This window comes from Saccopteryx bilineata, chromosome 7 (genome assembly GCF_036850765.1).
Source record: "Saccopteryx bilineata isolate mSacBil1 chromosome 7, mSacBil1_pri_phased_curated, whole genome shotgun sequence".
Taxonomy (NCBI): domain Eukaryota; kingdom Metazoa; phylum Chordata; class Mammalia; order Chiroptera; family Emballonuridae; genus Saccopteryx; species Saccopteryx bilineata.
Window position 1 is genome coordinate 82,776,978 of NC_089496.1, and position 20,427 is coordinate 82,797,404.

The following is a 20,427-nucleotide window of genomic DNA, read 5'->3' on the forward strand; positions in this document are numbered from 1 at the left end:
CTCCCCACAGCGAGGAGAACAGTGGCCAGCAGCTTTCCTGATAACACAGACTGGGCTGGAATGCATTTATCTAAACAAGTGACTCAGCCTGAGGTCACGTCATCCTGACGGGCCACCAAAGAACAGTTGTCACTTAAGTCCTTTCCATCTTTATTTAGCTCTGTCACCCAAAGAGGGCCTCAAGAGGCAGGAAGCTCCTTTAAAAGGACCCCATTTCCCAAGTTGCTGGCGCCTGGTCCCAGGGACAGGAGGGGAAAGTGAAGGGGTCGGGAGGCAGGTGTGTGGACAGGCGCCCCCTTCACAAAGCCCTCTAGCTCTCAAGAGGGGGTCAGGTGGGGACCCGCAGCCGGGCACATCCATGGAGAAGGGGCCTGTGCTGCAAGAGCAGGAGGGGTCCGGCGGTGGTACCCGGGATTCGGAGGCCCACAGGAAAGGAAAAGCGGTTCCATCCAGCCTGGCTTCCCGAGCTGCCAGCTCCTCTCCTGCCCTCCACTAGGAAGTGACAAGTGTCACTCTGCCCCCACCCAGAGCTCGAGCAGCACGCACACTTCCTGTACACTGGGTCCTGAAACAGGTCGTTGTGACTCGCTGCCTTAGGCTGACTTAGAATGTTTACAGAATTGTTCCTGTGTCAGACATTTAACACTTTCCCACTAGCCACTTCACCACATCTCCGCAGCGACCATTCTTTCCTTAACTGGACTCACCCTTTTTTTCTCCAGGAGCACACACACGTCAGGAGCACCTGCCGGGCCAAGCCTTCCCTAGTGCTGCTGTTTCCCTCGGTCGCACACTCGGAGCTGGAGCCACGCTCACTCGTGGAGCCTTCCCCAGATCAGGCACTACATCTCCTCATTGAATCCTTACACCCCCCTGAAGAGGGAGGGACCGCCTTGCACATGAGAAAATCATAGCTGGGGAGGTTAAATGGCTTGCTAGCAAGAGGCTAAGCCTGATTGGTTGTCACTGTCCCATACTGTCCTTCCCTGGAGCAAACGACCCCCTCTGCCAGTTGTCAGGCTGGAGCTGGAGGTCTGGCCTCACCTGGGTTTCCAGCCTCTGTGGGCTCCCAGCACCCCTATTACGGTGGCTGTGACACTGCTACGCCCGCCAGTCTCAGTGCCGCTCGGGCTCCTCAAGGGCAGGTATAGAATGACCCCTCTACCCCACGCAGGGCCTGGTGTCTACAGGTCTTGAATAAATATTTGTTGAGTGAATAACTGAAACTTTAAAGAGACACCAGGATTGTAGGTCTGAGATAAAGCATAGTTTACTGTAGGCAATGGTTTGGAGAGACATCCTCAAAAATTCCACCTGGTTCTAAACACATTCTAGAATGTTCTTGGGTCCAGAGGGAGCTTTAGCTCACCCAAGATGGATCGTCTCCGTCTTGCTGACCGTGCTCCACTCCCAACCCCTGTGCTGAGCACCTCTCACATATTACGTTGTGGAATTCTTTCAACCACTCTGAGGTACGTGTTATGTCCATTTCACAAATGAAAAAACCGAGGCTCAGAGAGGGGAAGTAACTCCCACGTCAGCAGACATTAGGAGGTGAGCAGGCATTCAACCCTGGCTCCTTTGGAGAAGCTACTCAAAGTCTTTGACGTTTGGGGTATTAAACAGCATAGCAAATCAGAATCACGGTCTACTTGCCAAGTTCATCTCCCTACAACCCCCCAATTTTTCAGCTTTCAAAACCTAAGGTCCCATTGGTCCAAACTCTGAAATCTTTGTAGCTGACCCAGAAAGAAAATGGAACAGTCACCTAAAAACCTGGCCTGCTCACCCGGGTTCGATTCCCAGCCAGGGCACATAGGAGAAGCGCCCATTTGCTTCTCCACCCCTCCGCCGCGCTTTCCTCTCTGTCTCTCTCTTCCCCTCCCGCAGCCAAGGCTCCATTGGAGCAAAGATGGCCCGGGCGCTGGGGATGGCTCTGTGGCCTCTGCCTCAGGCACTAGAGTGGCTCTGGTCGCAACATGGCGACGCCCAGGATGGGCAGAGCATCACCCCCTGGTGGGCAGAGCTTCGCCCCTGGTGGGCGTGCCGGGTGGATCCCGGTCGGGCACATGCGGGAGTCTGTCTGACTGTCTCTCCCTGTTTCCAGCTTCAGAAAAATGAAAAAACAAACAAACAAACAAACAAAAACCTGGCCTGCTCATTCAAGGACACTGTATCTGAGACGGTCCCAGTGCTGGGCCTGCATGCTCCGCCCAGGACCCAAATGCTTTTGTTCGCCAGTGAACAAAGGCCCTGTGCACCCCCCCCCCACACACACACACAAAAGACAGGACGGAGACCTGACAGAGCTGGGCGCTGGCAGAGTGCCACGGGCTATGAAAACAAAGGTGACACGCACAGAACCAAACCACACTGAGCGAACCGAAGCCTGGTGTTCTCAGCCATGTTAGTTAGTCCAAGCAAACTAAGATGATCTCCAAAGCAGGGATGGGTGAACTTCTGAGTCACCTCAAAGGCCAGAATAGAGCCAGTCTTTTGCCTCTGACTGTCCCCAGCCCCGACACATTTATTAAGGACTCCTCTGTTCCCTCCTGGGTGGTATATTTGCTCCCAAGACCAGCAGGTGGGTCTCACTGGTGTCCGCGTGGCCTCAGCAGAGGGACCGTGGCTGAGGTGTCTGGCCCACCCTGCCGACTCCGACGCCAAGGCACACACGGCATGCGGTAGGCCTACCTGGCTCACACCACTCCGAGCAGCCATCCTCCCAGACTGCTCGCCACCTCTACGCAGCTCTGTCTGCTCGGCCTCCCTTCCCGGAAAGGGGCTACCCAGGGGCTTGCTGGGCCGGCTCTCCTCTGGGCTGCGGAGATCTGAGAGCCTCTGTTCGGTGCTCAGGCACCTGACCACGTCTGAAGGTTTCAAGCAGCTCTTCTTAGAGATCTTGAGTCCACCAGGGCACCTCTCATCTGCCTCCCTGTCTGCTTTCCTCTCATCCTGTCTACTTTCTTCTCGCCATGCCTGCCGCTGCCCCTGGCTGCCAAAGGCGTTGCTAAGCTCCGAGATGACTCTATCAGAGCTCCCAAGTGATGGCTGGGAGAAGCTGTCCTGTCGGAAACTGGAAGATGGCACGTGGATGCCACTATCTCCGTTGATGTGAAGGGAGGCCTGAGTACCAGGTGCCAGGGAGTAGGCTTTGTGGGGGGCGGGGAGGGCCAGTGGGGAAACCATCGAGCGTGGGATGGACCGATCTGACCAACTCACATAGGGGAGGCCGAGGGGCAGGGCGGGACCAGGCCTGGACAACAAGCCAAGGGCATCAGCGTAATAGACAGAAGCCTCCGGCAGAGGAGGCAGGGGCGGGGTCAGGGCCAGAGGCCGCCTGCTCGGGACCCCTACAGTCAGCGAGATCCACTCAGAGGTGACAGCGTGCATCTCGGGGGACAGGGCTCGGTGGAGGTGAGGCAGAGATGAGGGGGCTGGCATGATGTACTTGCTGTGACTGGGAAACTTAAAAAGAAAAGGAGAGAGAGGAAAACAAAAGAAAGAAGCAAAAGGTATCGAGTCAGCGTAAGAAGAAAGGAGGGGATTATCACAAGGGATAGATACGCAGAAAGGGATGAAATGGAGACAGGTGGGACACTCTGGTGTCCAAAATGGAAACTGTCTGCTCAGGTTTGGAGAGAAACTGGGATGCGGTTGTGCACGTGGCTGCGTGCAGGTGGGAAGGAGGGACGGAGCAAGTGGAGTGGGTGTGGGACACAGGGTCCCGCCGGGGCAGTGACACGTGGTGCTGGCCTGGTCTGCAGAGTCGGACTTTCAAAGGGACACGGTGGAAGCCCCCCTCCCTGCCCCGCCCGACCACCTCCGCAGCCGAAGCGCTGACCCAGAACCACGAGGGGAAAACGGTGCCTGCCACTGCCCTGGCCGTTCCTTGGGTTTTTATTCTCTCTTGGGGGCTCAGCAAAGAGCCTTCCGAGAGGAGTGTGAGCAGTGTACTCAGCTTGTTTCACCGTTTTGCTTGGCAATGGTCAGGCAAAATATCTAGTTAGCTGAGTTCACCCTATTACAAAGTAGAATGCCCTGCACCAGTGTCACACTCTGTCCCTGTAAGGTCACAGGAGATGAACCCTGCTGGGCAGGAAGCCTGCCAATAACCATCTCCTTGGGTCAGCAAGAGGAGGTCAGAAGAGGAGGAAATGATTAGCGGATGAGAGAAAACAGGTACCATCCAGCTGTCACCCCCAGGTCCCCAGACCTGCTCTCCTTCCTATGGCCATCCTCCTGACAACTCACAATGGCAACTCGGTCCGTCTCTTAGACAGGAAGTCACCCCACCATGACTGCAAGGTCCTCATTTTTTCTTGGCTTTGGGAAAGTGGCAATAGGTTTGGAACAATTTACATTTTAAAACAAGTTTGCTCATAATTCATGTTCAGGAATGCAAACATTTTAAGATAAACTTACACCTTTTCAGCCCAGTGTAGACAGAGATGTTCTAAGTTACTTTTTCAACTGGTTTCTGCTTGCAAAGAATAGGCTGGACCTCTACCTTCTGCAGGCCAGCCTTGACCACCAGACGATGAAGAGAGCCGCACTTGGGCCATGGTATATGTGGTACTGTGGGACCCCAACCATCACTCCACTGGGTACTTCCAGGACAGGGTCGATAAAGGCTCTTACTTTTCTTTCCTTAGTTATCTTATCCCCAGAGCGATCTCCTTAAGCTCTTCCTTTTCCCTGAGATAACATTTCTCTAGCCAAGTGTGTGAAAAATGCCCTCTGTGTGCATGAAAATAGACCCGCCGTGGACACTGTGTGTAGCTGAGGACGATTCTTATTCACCGCGCTGAAGGGCCCCCGCAAGGGACCAGGCGCCATCAACACTGTGGGCCTGTCGTGCTACGAGAAGGAGACGAGAAGCTTAGGTACCTGTGGGCTGGTGGTGGCACTACGACTTGGGGAGGAGGAGAAAGGCAGGTCGATGTAATCCACTGGGTTTTTAACCAGCGGCCTTTTGATCACATCCACGTAGGTGATGGGGAAGATGCCTTGCCGGGACGTCCCTGGGATCCGCCCCTCGTACCAGTTCTCGTCCACCTGTCGAAGCAGCATGATCCTCTCACCCTGGAAGACACGGCAACACACAGGCCCTTACCCTACCACGCCTCAGCACGCCCCACCCGAGGCCCTGCCTGCGCCCTCCGCTGTCCTGCTTACCACCTCCTTTGCTCACCAAAACCTGGAAAGAACTAATATCACCGGGATGGAGATGCTAACAGCAGCAGAGCTACCCCGATGCTGGGAGGTTAACCTTGGCCTTTAAATACTTAGTAGAACAGGGGTCCCCAAACTACGGCTCGCGGGCCACATGCGGCCCCCTGAGGCCATTTATCAGCCCCCCCCCACACTTCTGGAAGGGTACCTCTTTCATTCACCAATGAGAGGAGCATAGCTCCCATTGAAATATTGGTCAGTTTGTTGATTTAAATTTACTTGTTCTTTATTTTAAATATTGTATTTGTTCCAATTTTGTTTTTTTACTTTAAAATAAGATATGTGCAGTGTGCATAGGAATTTGTTCATAGTTTTTTTTATAGTCCGGCCCTCCAACGGTCTGAGGGACAGTGAACTGGCCCCCTGTGTAAAAAGTTTGGGGACCCCTATAGTAGAACTAAGGATTCTTACTTACGTCATACTAGAGAGAATGTTTATATAACATAAAGGGGAAGGTCAGATTCATTCCCCCAAGCTAGTAGGCAAATGCAGTGTTTTTGACTATTGATTGAAAAGCAGACAGATATGCAAACCTCTTCTGTAAGGCAAAGGTTTTGGGGAAGGGTTTCTCTTTGTTTTTGTAACTTTATTTTTTTTCCTGTGTCATCATAAAAAAATTAAGACACAAGTAAATATAAAGCAAAAGTAACCATTACCCATAATATTATTGCTTGGGGTAACTACTATTAATATTTTGATATAGGAATTTCTCAGACTGAATTCTATACATGTGAATTAGACTTGCACCTTTTTTCTTAAAAAAAAAAAAGAGTATGCACTGTATTTCTCTGTTCCAACTTGCTTTTCTCTACTAACATACAGTGAACCTCATTCTTTATCAAGAAATTTAATTCTACATTTTAACAGTGTCACACAGTTTAACGGCCACTGCGGAATACTCCCTTGCACACACATACACTGGCTTAATTACTGGTCTCCTGATGTTGGGCAATTGAGGTGCATCCAGTATTTCTCTGTTCTGTAAGGGCTCATCTTGATCCAAGGCATGTGCTCACCTCCCTCAATCCTCAATAAAATTAGTAACTTAAATAACTTGAGCAAGTCAAAGAGTTTTGACAGGTAAAGAGTGTTTGAATTCCTGGGAAGAACAGCGTCTCTGCAAGTTTAGCTGACTTCAAATTAAGCATGCTGAGCTCCTAGAGGCAATAATAAGTGATCATAACAATGGCATGTCCTGTTTACTGAGCACTGACTCGATGCCACGTGTCATGCTGGGGGCTTCACATATGTTGTTTCATTTAATCCTCTTACAACACCTCTGTGAGAGCCTCTTATCTTCATTCTAGATGAAGAAATGATAGCTCAGAAAAATTATTTAATTCCCCAAAAGCCACAGAGCTGATAACCTGTGACTTTTGGCTTCAGATCTCTCCTGGTGTCAACAGACTTGTTTTTCTTGACTAGGCCACATATCATGTGATGGAAAACCAAGTCACCATAGTGCTTATCACATCCTTAGGTGCTCAATCAATGCTGACTGAATACAGTTATAACAGCTGTCAAAGATTCCAGGAATACTGCCTTTAATCAGTGAACTCGATGTAGCTAAACCCAGACACTAGCCTCGGGTGAGAAAATTCTCCAAGTGCCCTTCATACTGCCCTTGACTGGGCACATCTTTAAGGTGTTCCTGCAGTGTCACCCTGCCACGAGGACAGTGCCACCCGCCAGAGCCCTGAAGCATGGGGTGAGAGGGCAGCTCACCTTTCTGAAGGACATTTCTACTTGCGTATCACCATTGAAGTTAAACTTAGCAACGGCTTCTCCGTATTCCAACACGTGCACTGGCGTCAGCTTCTTGGGCCGAGCCTTCTCCGCAGGGGGCAGAAGCTGAGAAAGGAAAAGGGGTAAAGGGAAAGAAAGAGGGGACGTGGGAAGGAAGGCGGAAACAAAACACAAGTTCTCGGTGAATCAAGGGTGCTTTGGGCAGGACCGGGCTCTTCCTTAGAAGAAGCAGGAGCTGCGGTACCTCGACATAGGTGCGCGGGAAGATGCCCACCCGGCCGTGGTGCTCTCCTTCGTACCAGTTCTGATCGATCTGCTTGTAAATGTAAACGATGTCTCCCTTTTGCAGAGGAAGCTCCCTGTCAACAGAGGATGTTAGCAGATGTTTCAGTAATGCGTAAGATTAAGACGTGTCGTTTTTAGCAAAAGGAGACTTTGAGCGAGGTCAAAAGAACCAAATTATACAAGAGTGGGCTCCATATTTGGAAATGAGAACCCTACTAAAAGGCAGGAAATTACATCCCATTTGGCATTCTTCCAGTTTTTTTGTAGGATGGATGTTAAGTTTCTAACTAGCACTTGAAAGTGTTCAGAAGCCTTATTAGTCCGTTGTGGTTTTCTCTGTGTATTTTTTGCAAGTGCTCTCCTATGCTCAGAATGTCTACATAACACAAAGCAATACACTCGATAGTCTTAACTGATGTTCATTAAATGATAAAAACCATTTTCTTCTAGATACTGTCACTGCCTTCACTGCCCTCTTCTCTGCCCTGTCAAGGAATGCCTTCATTGCTTTAAATTACCATCAAATTACTTCTCATATATTAATATCCTCTATCATTCCATCCATCCACCCACCCATTTCACCATCCATCATGGTGCAGCAGAAAGGCTCGATTATGCAGATCTGGGTTTAAAAGTCGGTCATACCATTTACTAGCTCTGGAACCTTGGGCAAAATATTGATACTTATTATTTCTGAGATGCTTTATCAAAATAGAAGCTAACTCAGAGTTGTTGGAAAATCTAAAAAACTACAAATAAAATCCAACAAACAACAAACTACAAATAAACCATGTCTGTCATATAATTAACACTCAGTAAATATGTTAATTCACTTCCTTTTCAACATAAAGGGATCTTGAAGTCAAATGTTCTTCATGCCCTTTTTCCAAGTTTTCCATATCCATCCTTTTGTTTGCCTAAATAACAATGATGTTAACCTCTAATGAGGACCACTTAAAAAAAAAAGACAAAAAGATAATTTATAAACAAAATGAGAACTTAAAAGGAGAACAAAAATTGTAACCTGAAGTTTTCTTGAATAAAAGTAATAACCTAGATGTCTTCCACTTGTGTCAAACCAACGTCTGTAAAGAGGGGTGTCCGATGCCGCATGGAGGGGCGCGCCTGTGCCGCGGTGTGCCAACAGGCCCCACGGTACGCGAGGGATGCGCGCTGAACAATGGGGCCACATCTGGAAAACTGCACAAAGTCAGCACTGTGCTGAACGAAAGAACAAGGCGGCCTTTGTGGGTCTCACATGGGTAGAGAGGATTCTAATCCGAAAGAGGCCTGTGAAGGGAGCCGGGCGTTTGTCTCTGTAAGAAGGAATGTCTTTGACTCAATTTTTTGCCATAGTCCTCCTTGGTAGTGTTCTGAAATCACCCCCTCACCCTTCCCACTCAACCAAGAGCACGTGGAAGAGAAAGAAAGACCCTCAGCACATTCACCCGTGCCAGAGGTCTGCCGGCTCCAGCCCCGCTCCCCTACGCGACTTGCAGCCATCCAGGCAGGAGGGCGCCATGATGGCCCCACCAGGCAGACAGGTGAGAACAGCGCATGTGCGAGCGGGAGGCCTGCTTTCATGCTCAAAGACGGACCAGGAGGTCCGGGGAAAACACGGTTGAGAAACGATCACGTGATGTACTGTAGCTCTTTGCAGGGGGGGGGGGGTATCTCTGTGTACAGGGGTACAGCAGAGGCGCATAAGTCCCGTGACAAAGAAGTCTGTTTAACTGAACACTTGTTTGAGTAACATACTATGGGGAAAACATAGAACCCCATATGTTCTATGAGCGGCCGAAGACGTTCAAAAGACTCAAGTCTGCAGATCTGTTATTTACTCTTTTAAAAGAGTTTTCTTCACTTTTGTCGGAGCAGCTGGGATAATGAGAGAGGGCTGAGGCAGGAGGACGAAGCCCCTCTCCCACACTGGCGGCGTCAGTGAATGGGGGCCAGTTCTGTCTAACTCAGCTTTCTCACCTGCTCTATTTGACAGGGTTGCTCTAAAGAAAAAATTCTTATAAGACTTTTAAAAATGAAATCTAGCCCTGGCCAGATGGCTCGGCTGGTTAGAGCATCCTCCCGAAGCACAGAGGTTGCTGGTTCGATCCTTGGTCAGGGCACATACAGAAACAGACTGATGTTCCTGTCTCTCTCTCTCTCTTCTTCTTCTTCTTCTTTAAAATTAAAAATGAAATCTAAGTAAATATCGGCCCAACCTGAGGTGGAGCAGCGGATAAAGTGTTGACCTGGAACACTGAGGTCGCCAGTTCGAAACCCCACGGTTACCTGGTCAAGGCACATATGGAAGTTGATGCTTCCTGCTCCTCCCTCCTTTCTCTCTTTCTCTCTCTCCTCTCTCTAAAAATTAATAAATAAAATCTAAAAACAAAATTAAATCTGAGTAAATATAATATTGTCAACAGAACAGTATTCCATGGATCTTTCTCAGTTAAAAAGAAGATATGTACTTGATAGAGCTAATATTTAATTTATAAATCTTTGTTATCCTCTTTGGTTAAAAAAAGCAGGGGTACTGATTTGCTACATTGTACAAAATGTTTTGTAAGTAGTATGTTACCTTGGCTGCCTGTGCAAGCAAGGCATTTTTATGCCCATTTTACAGATGAGGAAATCTGAGCTAGGAGAGGGGTTGGTGACTTGTCCACAGTCACGGGGACAATGAGCGGCTAAGTCAGGACTCTAAAAAGCCAATACCCTTTCCGGCACGATGCCACCACTTTTTGTTAGCTGCTGAGCTAACGGGCGAGTAATTACAAACATACCCAAAGGCACCAGATTTGTGCCCAGGTTGTGGTTTTGTGTTGGAGGAGAACATGGCTGAGCAGCCTCCACACAGTAGGTCCTAATGCCTGAGGGAGGGAAGCTCTCCCCCTCATCGCCAGACGGGGGGGCCTCTTATCCTCAGGACAGCGGGATGGCTGCTGGTCACTGCTGCCACCAAAAACTCCTGGGCCATTTAAATCCATAGTTAGATATAAAGTGAACAGGCTCTTTTTGGAACCCTGCTTTTGGTAGCATTCCCCAAATTTCATTCCATGGAAAATAGAAAGGTTTCCTGGACATCTAAATTTAGGTTAACACTGGGTTCAATAAGCTAATCAGGTTTCTTTCTTCATTGAAAGACTTCTTGAGCCAGTCGTATGCCAACAGCAAAGTATCTCTTCAAGGCTGGGTAGGAGGTATGGACACGGTATGTGGTGGTCCCGGACCCACTCCTATGCTGGTACACTATGAGAAATTATTTTATAGAGCTAGCATTCTGAGAAACACACTTAGAGAAATGCTGGTCTCCTGTGGATTCCCACAAGCCTTTAACCTCTCGGGATATTGTAGCAAAACTGGTAGTTATCTTCCTAGAGGCTGGTTCTGGTTTGTTCACTAATCAGGAAAATTCAATCCCTACATAGAAGGCGGCAGGGTGGCAAAGTGGAAAGAGCGCAGGCTCTAGCACCAAGCTCCTTGGGTTTGAATCCTGACTCCATCACTGACCAGCCTGGGCAGGTTCCTTCACCATGCAGTCCCTCAGTTTCCCCATTTATACAAAGAGGTACTAGTAGCACCGACTTCACAGGATCACAGTGTAACTAGGCAGTGCGGTAATACAGTGTAAAGCACTTTGAACAGTGCTCAGCACACAGTAAACTCCATACAGCCCTGGGTTTTATCATTGGTTCTTCTCCAGCTCTTCTCTATACGTGAACTTCTTGTTTCACAGAGGCAGGTAAAATGGCAAACAAGTATGAGAGGTGGCACTTACTTTAGTGTCTGAGCTTTAAAGTCAAATTTAGCTCTGGCAGGTCTCATCTAAAGACAAGAAATAATGTCAAGTTAAAAGTCACAATTCATGTACAATGGAAAGGACACATTTTCACGACTTTCCAGAAAGCAAAGCAGAAAAATTCAATCTAACCAGTTCATTTTGGTGTATACATCTGGGAAAAACTCCACTTGTCTGACCTTAGCAGAACACTAGATGGATGTTTGGCCAACTACGTCATGCATGAGAACCTCCCTAAGGAGGGCCACATTTGGGGAGGAGATGGTTATTAAAGTCCCAAAGCTGAAGTTCTAGTTTCCCAAAGCTGAGCATGGCTATTAAAAAACAAAACAACGCAAAAACAAAACCCCAAAACAAAAGGGAGTTAGCCAGACGTCTTCCTGTTTAGGAATTTTTAGTCTTACTCTCTTATATTTTCTATTTGCCTGACTTAAGTTTCAACCTGCAAGTGGATGAAACCATGACTCGCCTCGACATCATCTTCAACTCCATGCGTTTCCCATGATCTGGGAGATCATCCAGAAAGCCAGACACAGTGAGCCCCAAGCTCATTCTTTCTCCAAGGCTGCCCTTCCCATTTATTGGGGCGCCCTCTCCTTCCAGAACTCCAGGCCTGGCTGTTCCCTTGGCCTTAGCCTCCCCTTCTCTATCACATCTGTCATTAGGTCACGCCAGCCCTCCCTCCCCTTCCACCCCTCCAGAGCCCTGCTCAGGTCTGACCTCTAGTTCACATGCACAAACAAAGCTTCCTTTGACTTCACTTCTCTTCACTCTAATCTACTGTCACTCAGGGGCACAAATAACATTCCTCAAATACTTCCATCACATCACTTCCTTGCTTTGAAGTTGGCTGAGGCTCTCAACTTGTCCCTCAGATCAAATTTCAATTCCTGAAGTGGGTTGAGGCCTGTGGGTAATTTCTTCCCGCTCATACCTAATGACCTTTACCTCTTATTACACTCTCCCTCTCCCCTTCAGGCAAGTTTTGTTTGCTACACCTTGTCTAAACCCTCTTCTCTGTCTGGAATTTCTTCCTTTCCAATTCTGGCAGAGGGAGTACAAAGTTCACCTTTACTTCCCCAGGTGTATTTGCAGATCTTTCTTCCCCACTATTAAAAGTAGTCATTTGACTGGTGGTGGCATAGTAGATAGGGTGTCAGGGACACTGAGGACCCAGTTTTGAAATCCTAAGGTCTCTGGCTTGAATGTGGGCATATCTGGCTTGAGTGCAGGCTCACCAGCTTGAGCGTGGGATTGCTGGCTTGAGTGCGGGCTCACCAGCTTGAGTGAAGGGTCACTGGCCTGAGAGTGGGGTCATTGACATGATCCCATGGTTGCTGAGTTGAGCCCAAAGGCCGCTGGCTTGAGCAAGGGGTCACTGGCTCAGTTGGAGCCCCCGGTCAAGGCACATATGAGAAGCAATGAACAATTAAAGTGCTGCAACTGCGAGTCAATGCTTCTCTCATCTCTCTCCCTTCCTGTCAGTCCGTCTTTCTCACTTGCTAAAATAAAAGTAGTTATTTAAACTAATTTCTTCTTTTTTTAAAAAAAGAAAGATAGGGGAGAGAATTCATGTGAGCAAGCTGTTTAAAGCTAACAATATAATTCTGACCCCATGACTTTCTGGTCTAGGGAAGCAATGTGATAAAAATTAAATCACAAATGTCCTCTTCAATATTAGAGGGCATGGCCAAAGTAGAGGGGAAAATGGGAGCTTCTAGGTGAGAAATAAATGGTATTGAGAAACTTCATCAAACTGAAGTTTTCGATCTCCTTTAAAGAGCTCTACAGAAGAGGGAGAGACCCTAACCCCTCAGAGATATGCCCCGTGTGACCAGGCCCCTCTGGCTGGGTCGCGGGTCTCCTAGGGGTCTTAAGGGCCACGAGTTCTCCACAGGCATTTCTGATTTTTGTATATTCATGGTGATGTTTCTATCCACCTGTCTATACACATACATATTAGAGGTCAAGTGAATGATAACAAATGCCACACAATCTCAATACCTGGATGGTGTCTGTCTGACCAAAGAACATATAATTTAACAGTCGTAGGAAAAAAACAAAAACAAAAACAACGGTTGTAGAACAGTTGTAGTCAAATAAGAAAAGAACAGATGTGGGGTTAATGATAAATGACAAGTTCACGGAGAAGCCAAATGACCGAAAATGTAACTACAAACATTTCATAGTGATTCCAGTAAAAGTGGAGGTCACCCATGACAGCTAGCTACAGGGCCGTGTGAACTTTAAAAATTTATACCAAAAGAGCATCATATTCACACTTGGAGTGGCAACTGAGTTCAGACAAAATGATCTAACCTGTCAGATTAATAAAGTTTTATAGGTGTGGCCCTGGCTGGAGATACCAGTTGGCTAGAGCACTGTCCTGACACACAAAAGCTGTGGGTTCGATCCCCAGTCAGGGTATATACAAGAACAGATCAATGTTTCTCTCTCTCTCTCTCTCTCCCTAAAATCAAACAACAAAAAAAAAGGTTGTGTAGGTGTTTAGTTTACTATTTAATTTATAAATTGGCTTAGGGCAATACTGGGGGTTGGTGAAATTTCTTTTTTCATTAGATACATTACCCAAAGTTGAGGAACGCGGATTCTATGGAGCACGCTTCCCTCTTTCTCTTTCTGTGTATCCCTGAGGCCGAATCCACCTGGCTCCCCAGCACTGTGTTACTTACCACAACAGAGGTAACTGTTTGGAGGCTGCCTCTTCCTTTAGTCTACCAGCTTCCCAAGGGCATAATCTGAGTCTTGACTCCGCCTCCCCACCGGGTCTGGCACAGAACTAGTGGTCACCCGAAGTCTACCAGACGGGTCTGAAGTCTGTCTACACAGCCTTGTGGGCCTGGGGCTTGTTGGTGTCTATTTTCTCACGTCTTATCTGTCAACATCTTAGGGCAGTGATTTTCAAAGATTGGTCTCTAAACTGGTATCACCAACATAACCTGGGAACTGGTTAGAAATGCACGTTCTCAGGCCACACTCCAGAACCAGAAACTTTATAGAGGGAGCCCAGCAGTCTGTATTTTAACAAGCCCCTTGGGGGTTCTGATGTGCTCAAATTTGAGAGTCACTGCTCTGGAAGGGACGCAGGGTGGCTTAGGCAGTCTGCCTGCCTCTGTCCTTGGTAATTCTACCCCAGCAGCACCTCCACTCACATGTCCTGCCTCTACGTGTGAGTATGTGCGCCCAGGGTGCCTGCGTGTTCCCGTCTTCTCCACCACTCGCGAGCAAGCAGGCCCGGGAATGAGGGCCAACCATCACCAGACCCTTCAGGACAGGGGGTCTGGGGAGCTGGAGCAATCGGAGCTGAGGGGCGGGCCTTCCCTCGCAACTGATGGACACTTGGGAACTTCTGCCTCTTCCTTATGCCACTTTCAGCCTCCTTCCTGTCTCTCGCTTTCCTTCTTCTAATCTGTCTCCTTTTCTCTCTCTCTTCTTCCCAGACAACGATTTGACCACTAGCCAGTGTCACCTGTTATTCTAAAGATCGAAAAATGAATATTAATCTACTATACTGAAAGATTATAAAACTGTATATACTTTGGGTATCACTTATTTTCATAACCCCAAAAGGAGCTAACCTTAAGCAGGGCCACTGAAGGGTCACGTGGCGAAACAAACTCTGTCACAAGATGCAGCCTTTGGCCAGCACAAGGGTTGCAAAGTGTTGACCTTAGTGTAGGAGACCGAGGCCTGAACAAAATCACTTCAAAGCTTAGTGCTTTTCTGTTCGTCTTATAATACTAAGTTTTGTAATCTCAGCTGTGAAATGTCAAAATTCAGGGAACCAATGAAATCTCTCTCAGAGAGATCTCCCTCTCTTTAGCTCATCCTAACTGCAAAACCCTTTGGGGTTTCAACATTTGTCAGTGAGGTTTCATTTAGCACGACTGAATGCTACTCAACTCACTATAAAATGATGACAGGAAGTGTTGTTTTCTGACAGTTCAATATAAATGTCACTAAATGTCAAGGTCGGTGTAAATAATGCATCGCTAGCTAACTTTTGTAACATAAGTTTCACTCCACCATCTCTTTAAAGAATCTTGTCGCCTGACCAGGCGGTGGCGCTGTGGATAGAGCGTTGGACTGGGATGCCGAGGACCCAGGTTCGAGACTCCAAGCTTGAGCACGGGCTCATCTGGCTTGAGCAAAAGCTCACCAGTTTGGACCCAAGGTCGCTGGCTCAAGCAAAGGGGTTACTCGGTCTGCTGAAGGCCCGCGGTCAAGGCACATATGAGAAAGCAATCAATGAACAACTAAGGTGTCGCAATGCGCAACAAAAACGAAAAACTAATGATTGAGGCTTCTCATCTCCCTCCGTTCCTGTCTGTCTGTCTGGCCCTGTCTATCCCTCTCACTGACTCTCTCTCTGTCTCTGTAATAAAAAATAAAAAAAAAAATCTTGTCATTGTCCGCACCACAGCTACTTACTGCATATGGACTAAGGTGTAAGGTTTCTAAGCAGAATGCACAGGCAACACAGTGTCATGATAAAAGGCAGATGTAGAGGACTGGACGCATGAAGGCAGCCGATGCTCTAAGGCATGCAGAGGGGTGCGCGCCAGCAAACCCCGGTCCCACAGCCAGGCATGCTTGGACATACAGAGCGTAGGACATGATGGGACCCGTGTCCACGGATCAGCCACAGAGAGCCAAAGCAAGCCTAAGGGAAGCCAGGATGACAGATGCTGTTCGGGGAACTAATTTGGCCTACAGAGGGAAGGCAAATATGGCTTTGGGTCAAGCAGCAGATCGAGGCGACCAAAACAGACCTCTGACCCAGATTTCCTTTTTGCAGTATCGTCTATATTGAGGAGGTCCCCAAAGCGCTCATTAGTGATAAACTGATGGTGCGTTGGAATGACGCCCGTGTGGCGTCGAGCTGCAATATCGGCCTCTTCTTGCTCGCGCTTAAGTCGTCTCTGGTCCGCTAAAAGTTTCTGCCATGAAATTGCATAAAATGGGCAGTGAATCGTCTGGTCCAGGGCATTGGAAAACTGCCAACAAAAACAACTCAGGAAGAAGGAGCTGGGTCAATAGGGAGGAAAGTTTAAGGTTAGATGTTGGAGGGGTTTTATGACCACGACCACTATACCTACATCCCGTGCCACTCGGCGTAGGAAGGAGACAGACTGCACAGGAGACACCTGGAAACACTGGACTCAGGGACGGGTGGGTTCTGTACAGTTACACTGTCTGCAAACTACCCCCTGGCTAAGCCCAAAGCCACTTCCCTGCTTACACGGGGGCAGCAAAGGCCAGGTGACCCAGGGGGCACGTCCAGGGCATGCATGAGCATGCTAGGCTGGTGGTAGGAGGCTGGAAGTGCTGTCTTGACCTCGCCTGAGCAGCGATGAGTTCCCACAGTGTGCTCCCGGGTGGGAACCAGCACTGGCCGACTCCTCCGCCCACGACAGGCCTACCAAACCTGCTATGGGCTTTTACTCTCTGGGGTCTATAGCAACGAAGTCACTTTCTGTGCTTCCTATGGCTGTTATTCTAACATGCTCGACAGAGTGGGAGCTGCCCATTTCAGAAAACGTGGCACCCCTTCTCCTAGGCCAGCCAAACTTTTCTCTGGGCATAATTTTGAGGAGGCCTTAGCACAATGCTATGTATGTGACTGACACCATCAGTTAGTCCTGTTGCTGCACTTTTAAACTTAACTTTTCTTCATTAGGTGTAATTAAGCTGAGTTGAAGGGAATGATGTAAAATATAAATAGAGAAGATATGGCCCTGGCCGGGTGGCTCTCTAAATAGAACACTGTCCCAGCGCGCTGAGGTCGCAGGTTTGATCCCCCAGTCAGGGCACATATGAAAAGCAACCAATAAGTGCACAACTAAATGGAACAATTAAGTGGAACAACAAGTTGATGCTTCTTTCTCCTCCACTTCCTCTTTCTCTCAAATCAATGGATTTTTTTTTTTAATATAGAAGATAAACTAAGAATAATGGTACAGGCAAGTCCCCAGGTTACAAATGAGATAGGTTCTGTAGGTTTGAACATGTTTAAGTACTTATACGCATAAAAAGGTAAAAATAAATACCATGTTAAGATAGATATCTGCCTAAGTTGCATTTAAGAGGTAAACGCACCTGTTCCAACTCACGCACATTCAGCTTAGGGACAAACTTACTGAACCCGTCTCGTTTGTAACCCGGGGACTGCTTGTACTTGGGTTTAGAAGAACTATGCTCTCCTAAATTAAGGAAATAGTAATCTATTTCTATTTTTAAATGTCTTTTAAAATAATTAGGCCCTGGTTGGGTGAGTGACTCAGTGGATAAAGGCATGCTAAGGTGGCAAATTCAATCCCAGGTCAGGGCACTTAGGAGAAGCAATCAATGAGTGCACAACTACATGGAACAGCTAAGTGACCGGGAAGGTGATGCTTCTCTCCCTCTCTCTCTTCCCCCCCCCCCCAAATCAATGGAAAAAAATAATTAAACAATGTTGCATTTACTCGCTATCAATTGAAATGACCCTATGGAATAGAATTTTAATGTGTCTTATTTCATACCAAACATACATTCTTGATTTATATTTTCATAGGAAAAGTATTAATTATAACTGATAATTCTTACATTCTTAATAAAACATTAGTCTTTTACCAGTAGGCAATTAAATGCCTCAAGAGGTAGCTCACCCCAAATGATGGTGGGCCCAATTTTCCTATTTTTTCCAGGTTTTACAAAAAATAAAGTAACAACTCATCAAATGGCAGTAGGATTTCCAGTCTCGGGTAAATTGTTGTAAACATTAGATAAGAAAAGACATAGGAAAGTGCTCTGCAGAGCAGAACAGAGACCTGGTGTCTAGCTGTGTCTGGTTTAAGGTTACTGGGTATGTGGCCCTGGGCAAGCCACTCCCCTGTGGCAGTCCCTTCCTGGATGAAACAAGGGAACTGACTAGATGACCACCAATGTCCCTTCCAGGACTGATACAGTATCATCAATGTTAATAATACAGCCTTTGCATAGACAAATGCCAGGATCCATTAGCTGGGAAGTGTGTTTTTCTGCAGCAATGGGGCTGGACTAAATGCTTGAGACCACACCTCTCTCTGGTGCTCTGGCCAATGTTCCATAAAATCTGTGGAAGTGGACAGGGAATGGAGCAAAGTCCCAAACCAGAGCTTGAATCTGACCTCAGTAAATCCATCATTCCCATAGTTGAACCGCATAAGCCAAAACGGTGAATCAAACACAGAGCTTTTAAGGGTCTTTGAGCCAGCGTTATTCAGGAAACAAGCTGTTCATCTTCTGAATGTACCTCTTAATATATCAATGGCTAAGCCAACTAAGTAAAATATGCCTCCTGTGTGATAGGTAGAATTCTATCACAAAACCTTCCACGGTGGGTAATAAGGTTTATACGGTAAGTTGCAATAGTAGTCCCAGCCTAAACAGGTAGGAATCTATCTCCGTGATGGTGACTGGAAATTCCTTTCTTCTTTGGCCTCATGAACACTCTCTGTATATGAGGTTCTCGCCCATTACTATCAATAATTCTAGACATCCAATGCTTCTCCTTTTTTCCCCTGGATGTGTGTAGAGGTCTGAGTACTGTCTGCCCTGTGCCCAGAGAGTGGAGAGACAATGGCCGTTTTTATCTTTTGTCTCACCATCTGACCGTAATGATTATCAGCCAGCTCTCCTCAAAGTTTTACCCTAAATCATTAAGGAAAATCCACCTAAACTCTGAAACCACTCAACCAAACAGAACAGCACACAGCTTCAGACTTGACAGGGCAAAGAACAGTTGCATAGACACAAACACTCTCCCCCCTCCTGCCACCAGATTCAGAGCAATTCTTCTACCTCTTAGTTCATGACTGGAAAGTGGGCTTTGCAGCTGTTTAATCTCTAGGGCCCTTTCTCCTGGGAATTGCAAAGTCTAGAAAGCATGCCTCATATCAACCCTTTATCACAACAGAAGCTTGTGATTTTGCCCCTTTAGCTAATATGCAGGGTGACCTCTGCCTCAATCCTGAGAGAACGCGCTACCTTCCCAGCCCCGCTAGTCACCCCACTGCAGTACGGACCAGTCAGGAGCTGCAAAGGCAGGTCTGCACCTGAAGCTCCTGGTGGGGGCTTACCACATTTATTGGAGTATTTCTCCTCTTCTAAGTTAAAGGCAATTTCAAATTGTTCCGTAGCATGGATCACAGCCATTATTTTCCAGTTTCCTCTTTCTCCTACTAAATTCTTCCCAATAGGAACTACGCTTTTTGCCAATAGAGGGGTGGGCAGTATTAAGAGAACCATGTGGGTGGGTTTCCCTAGAGAACAACAAGGCGGGGGGGGAGGGGAGGGAAAGAAGAGCAAAGAGCAATACTGGGTGGGTCACCTCTTTCTGGACCTCCAGTGCAGCGGTACTGGCTCGACGTGGCATTTAGAACCAAGCGCCTTGGGAAAGTCACTCCTACTTATTGGAAAAGTGGGCCAAACGCGAAGTGACTGGGCCTGTGTCACATAAAAAGGCACTTCTGACTGCCAGTCTTTGCTTCCTCTTGCTAGGCCACACCGCCTCTCTGCCAGGTATCTAGAACCCCACTTCCCTCATATTTTATTATCTGTGCAAGAGCTGCGAGATCTTAGAGATGGCACTTACTTCTTTATCATCATGACGTCTTCGGATGAATTCTTCCGTGGATTCCAAATAATCAGCTGGTATAAAATGTCTTGGTGATTCTGAATCTTCAAAACAACAAAGTAGAATTAAAACAGGCAAAGATTTAATGGGAAACCAGACTGGGAAAAGATTTCACACCTTTCATCCATTCTAAATAGCAAATTTTTACAGTTGTTGAGATCAACAATCAAAAATCAAATTCTGAAGGGAAAAAAAAAAAACCCAAACAAACCCCCCCTCCCCCTACTTTTTGGATTTACTTGTGAACTAGTATAATCCAAAAAAACTCATTAGAAGGCAAAAGGTGAGCAAAAAGAGGCCCTTCTCTGAAAAGCGTCCCTACTAAGAGGCGTGCAGGATCTTACAGTGACACACTGGACACTCACACACACACGGCCACCGGGAGAGGCTGCCTCTCAAAAAACCTCGGAGTCAGGGATGGTGCAAACGGTAAGGGGTTCAAGGGCTCAAATGAACAAATTTCTTGGATGAGCTAAACGGCCAATTTTTCTTTCGAAACAAGAGTTTGGTGGTTAGTCTAAATGACATGGGGGCTTTGTTTTTAAAGTGCAGCCACTACGAGCCATGATTAATTGCCAAGCAAAACAAACAGAAAACGAAGGACGGACCGGAAGATGAGCACCAAGGGCACACGGAGGAGGGGACAGAGCAAGCAGAGTGGAGAGACGGGGGAGGCGAG

The 20,427-nt window shown here is 47.4% G+C and overlaps 1 protein-coding gene across 50 annotated transcripts in view; it reads right to left on the reverse strand.

The window, feature by feature from the left end:
* Window positions 1-20,427, reverse strand: part of SORBS1 (sorbin and SH3 domain containing 1) — a 263,566-nt gene that overhangs the window by 22,820 nt on the left and 220,319 nt on the right. For 25 of the 50 annotated variants that reach the window (XM_066239014.1, XM_066239028.1, XM_066239012.1 and 22 more), the window contains 7 exons: window positions 19,707-19,792; window positions 15,862-16,029; window positions 11,048-11,094; window positions 7,226-7,340; window positions 6,961-7,086; window positions 4,891-5,085; window positions 2,695-3,468 (listed from right to left, as the gene is read on the reverse strand). In XM_066239014.1, coding sequence (XP_066095111.1) covers window positions 2,695-3,468; window positions 4,891-5,085; window positions 6,961-7,086; window positions 7,226-7,340; window positions 11,048-11,094; window positions 15,862-16,029; window positions 19,707-19,792 — 1,511 coding nt within the window. The remainder of the gene's footprint in view (window positions 1-2,694; window positions 3,469-4,890; window positions 5,086-6,960; window positions 7,087-7,225; window positions 7,341-11,047; window positions 11,095-15,861; window positions 16,030-19,706; window positions 19,793-20,427) is intronic. The other 25 variants (XM_066239033.1, XM_066239024.1, XM_066239027.1 and 22 more) reach the window with 3 other exon arrangements.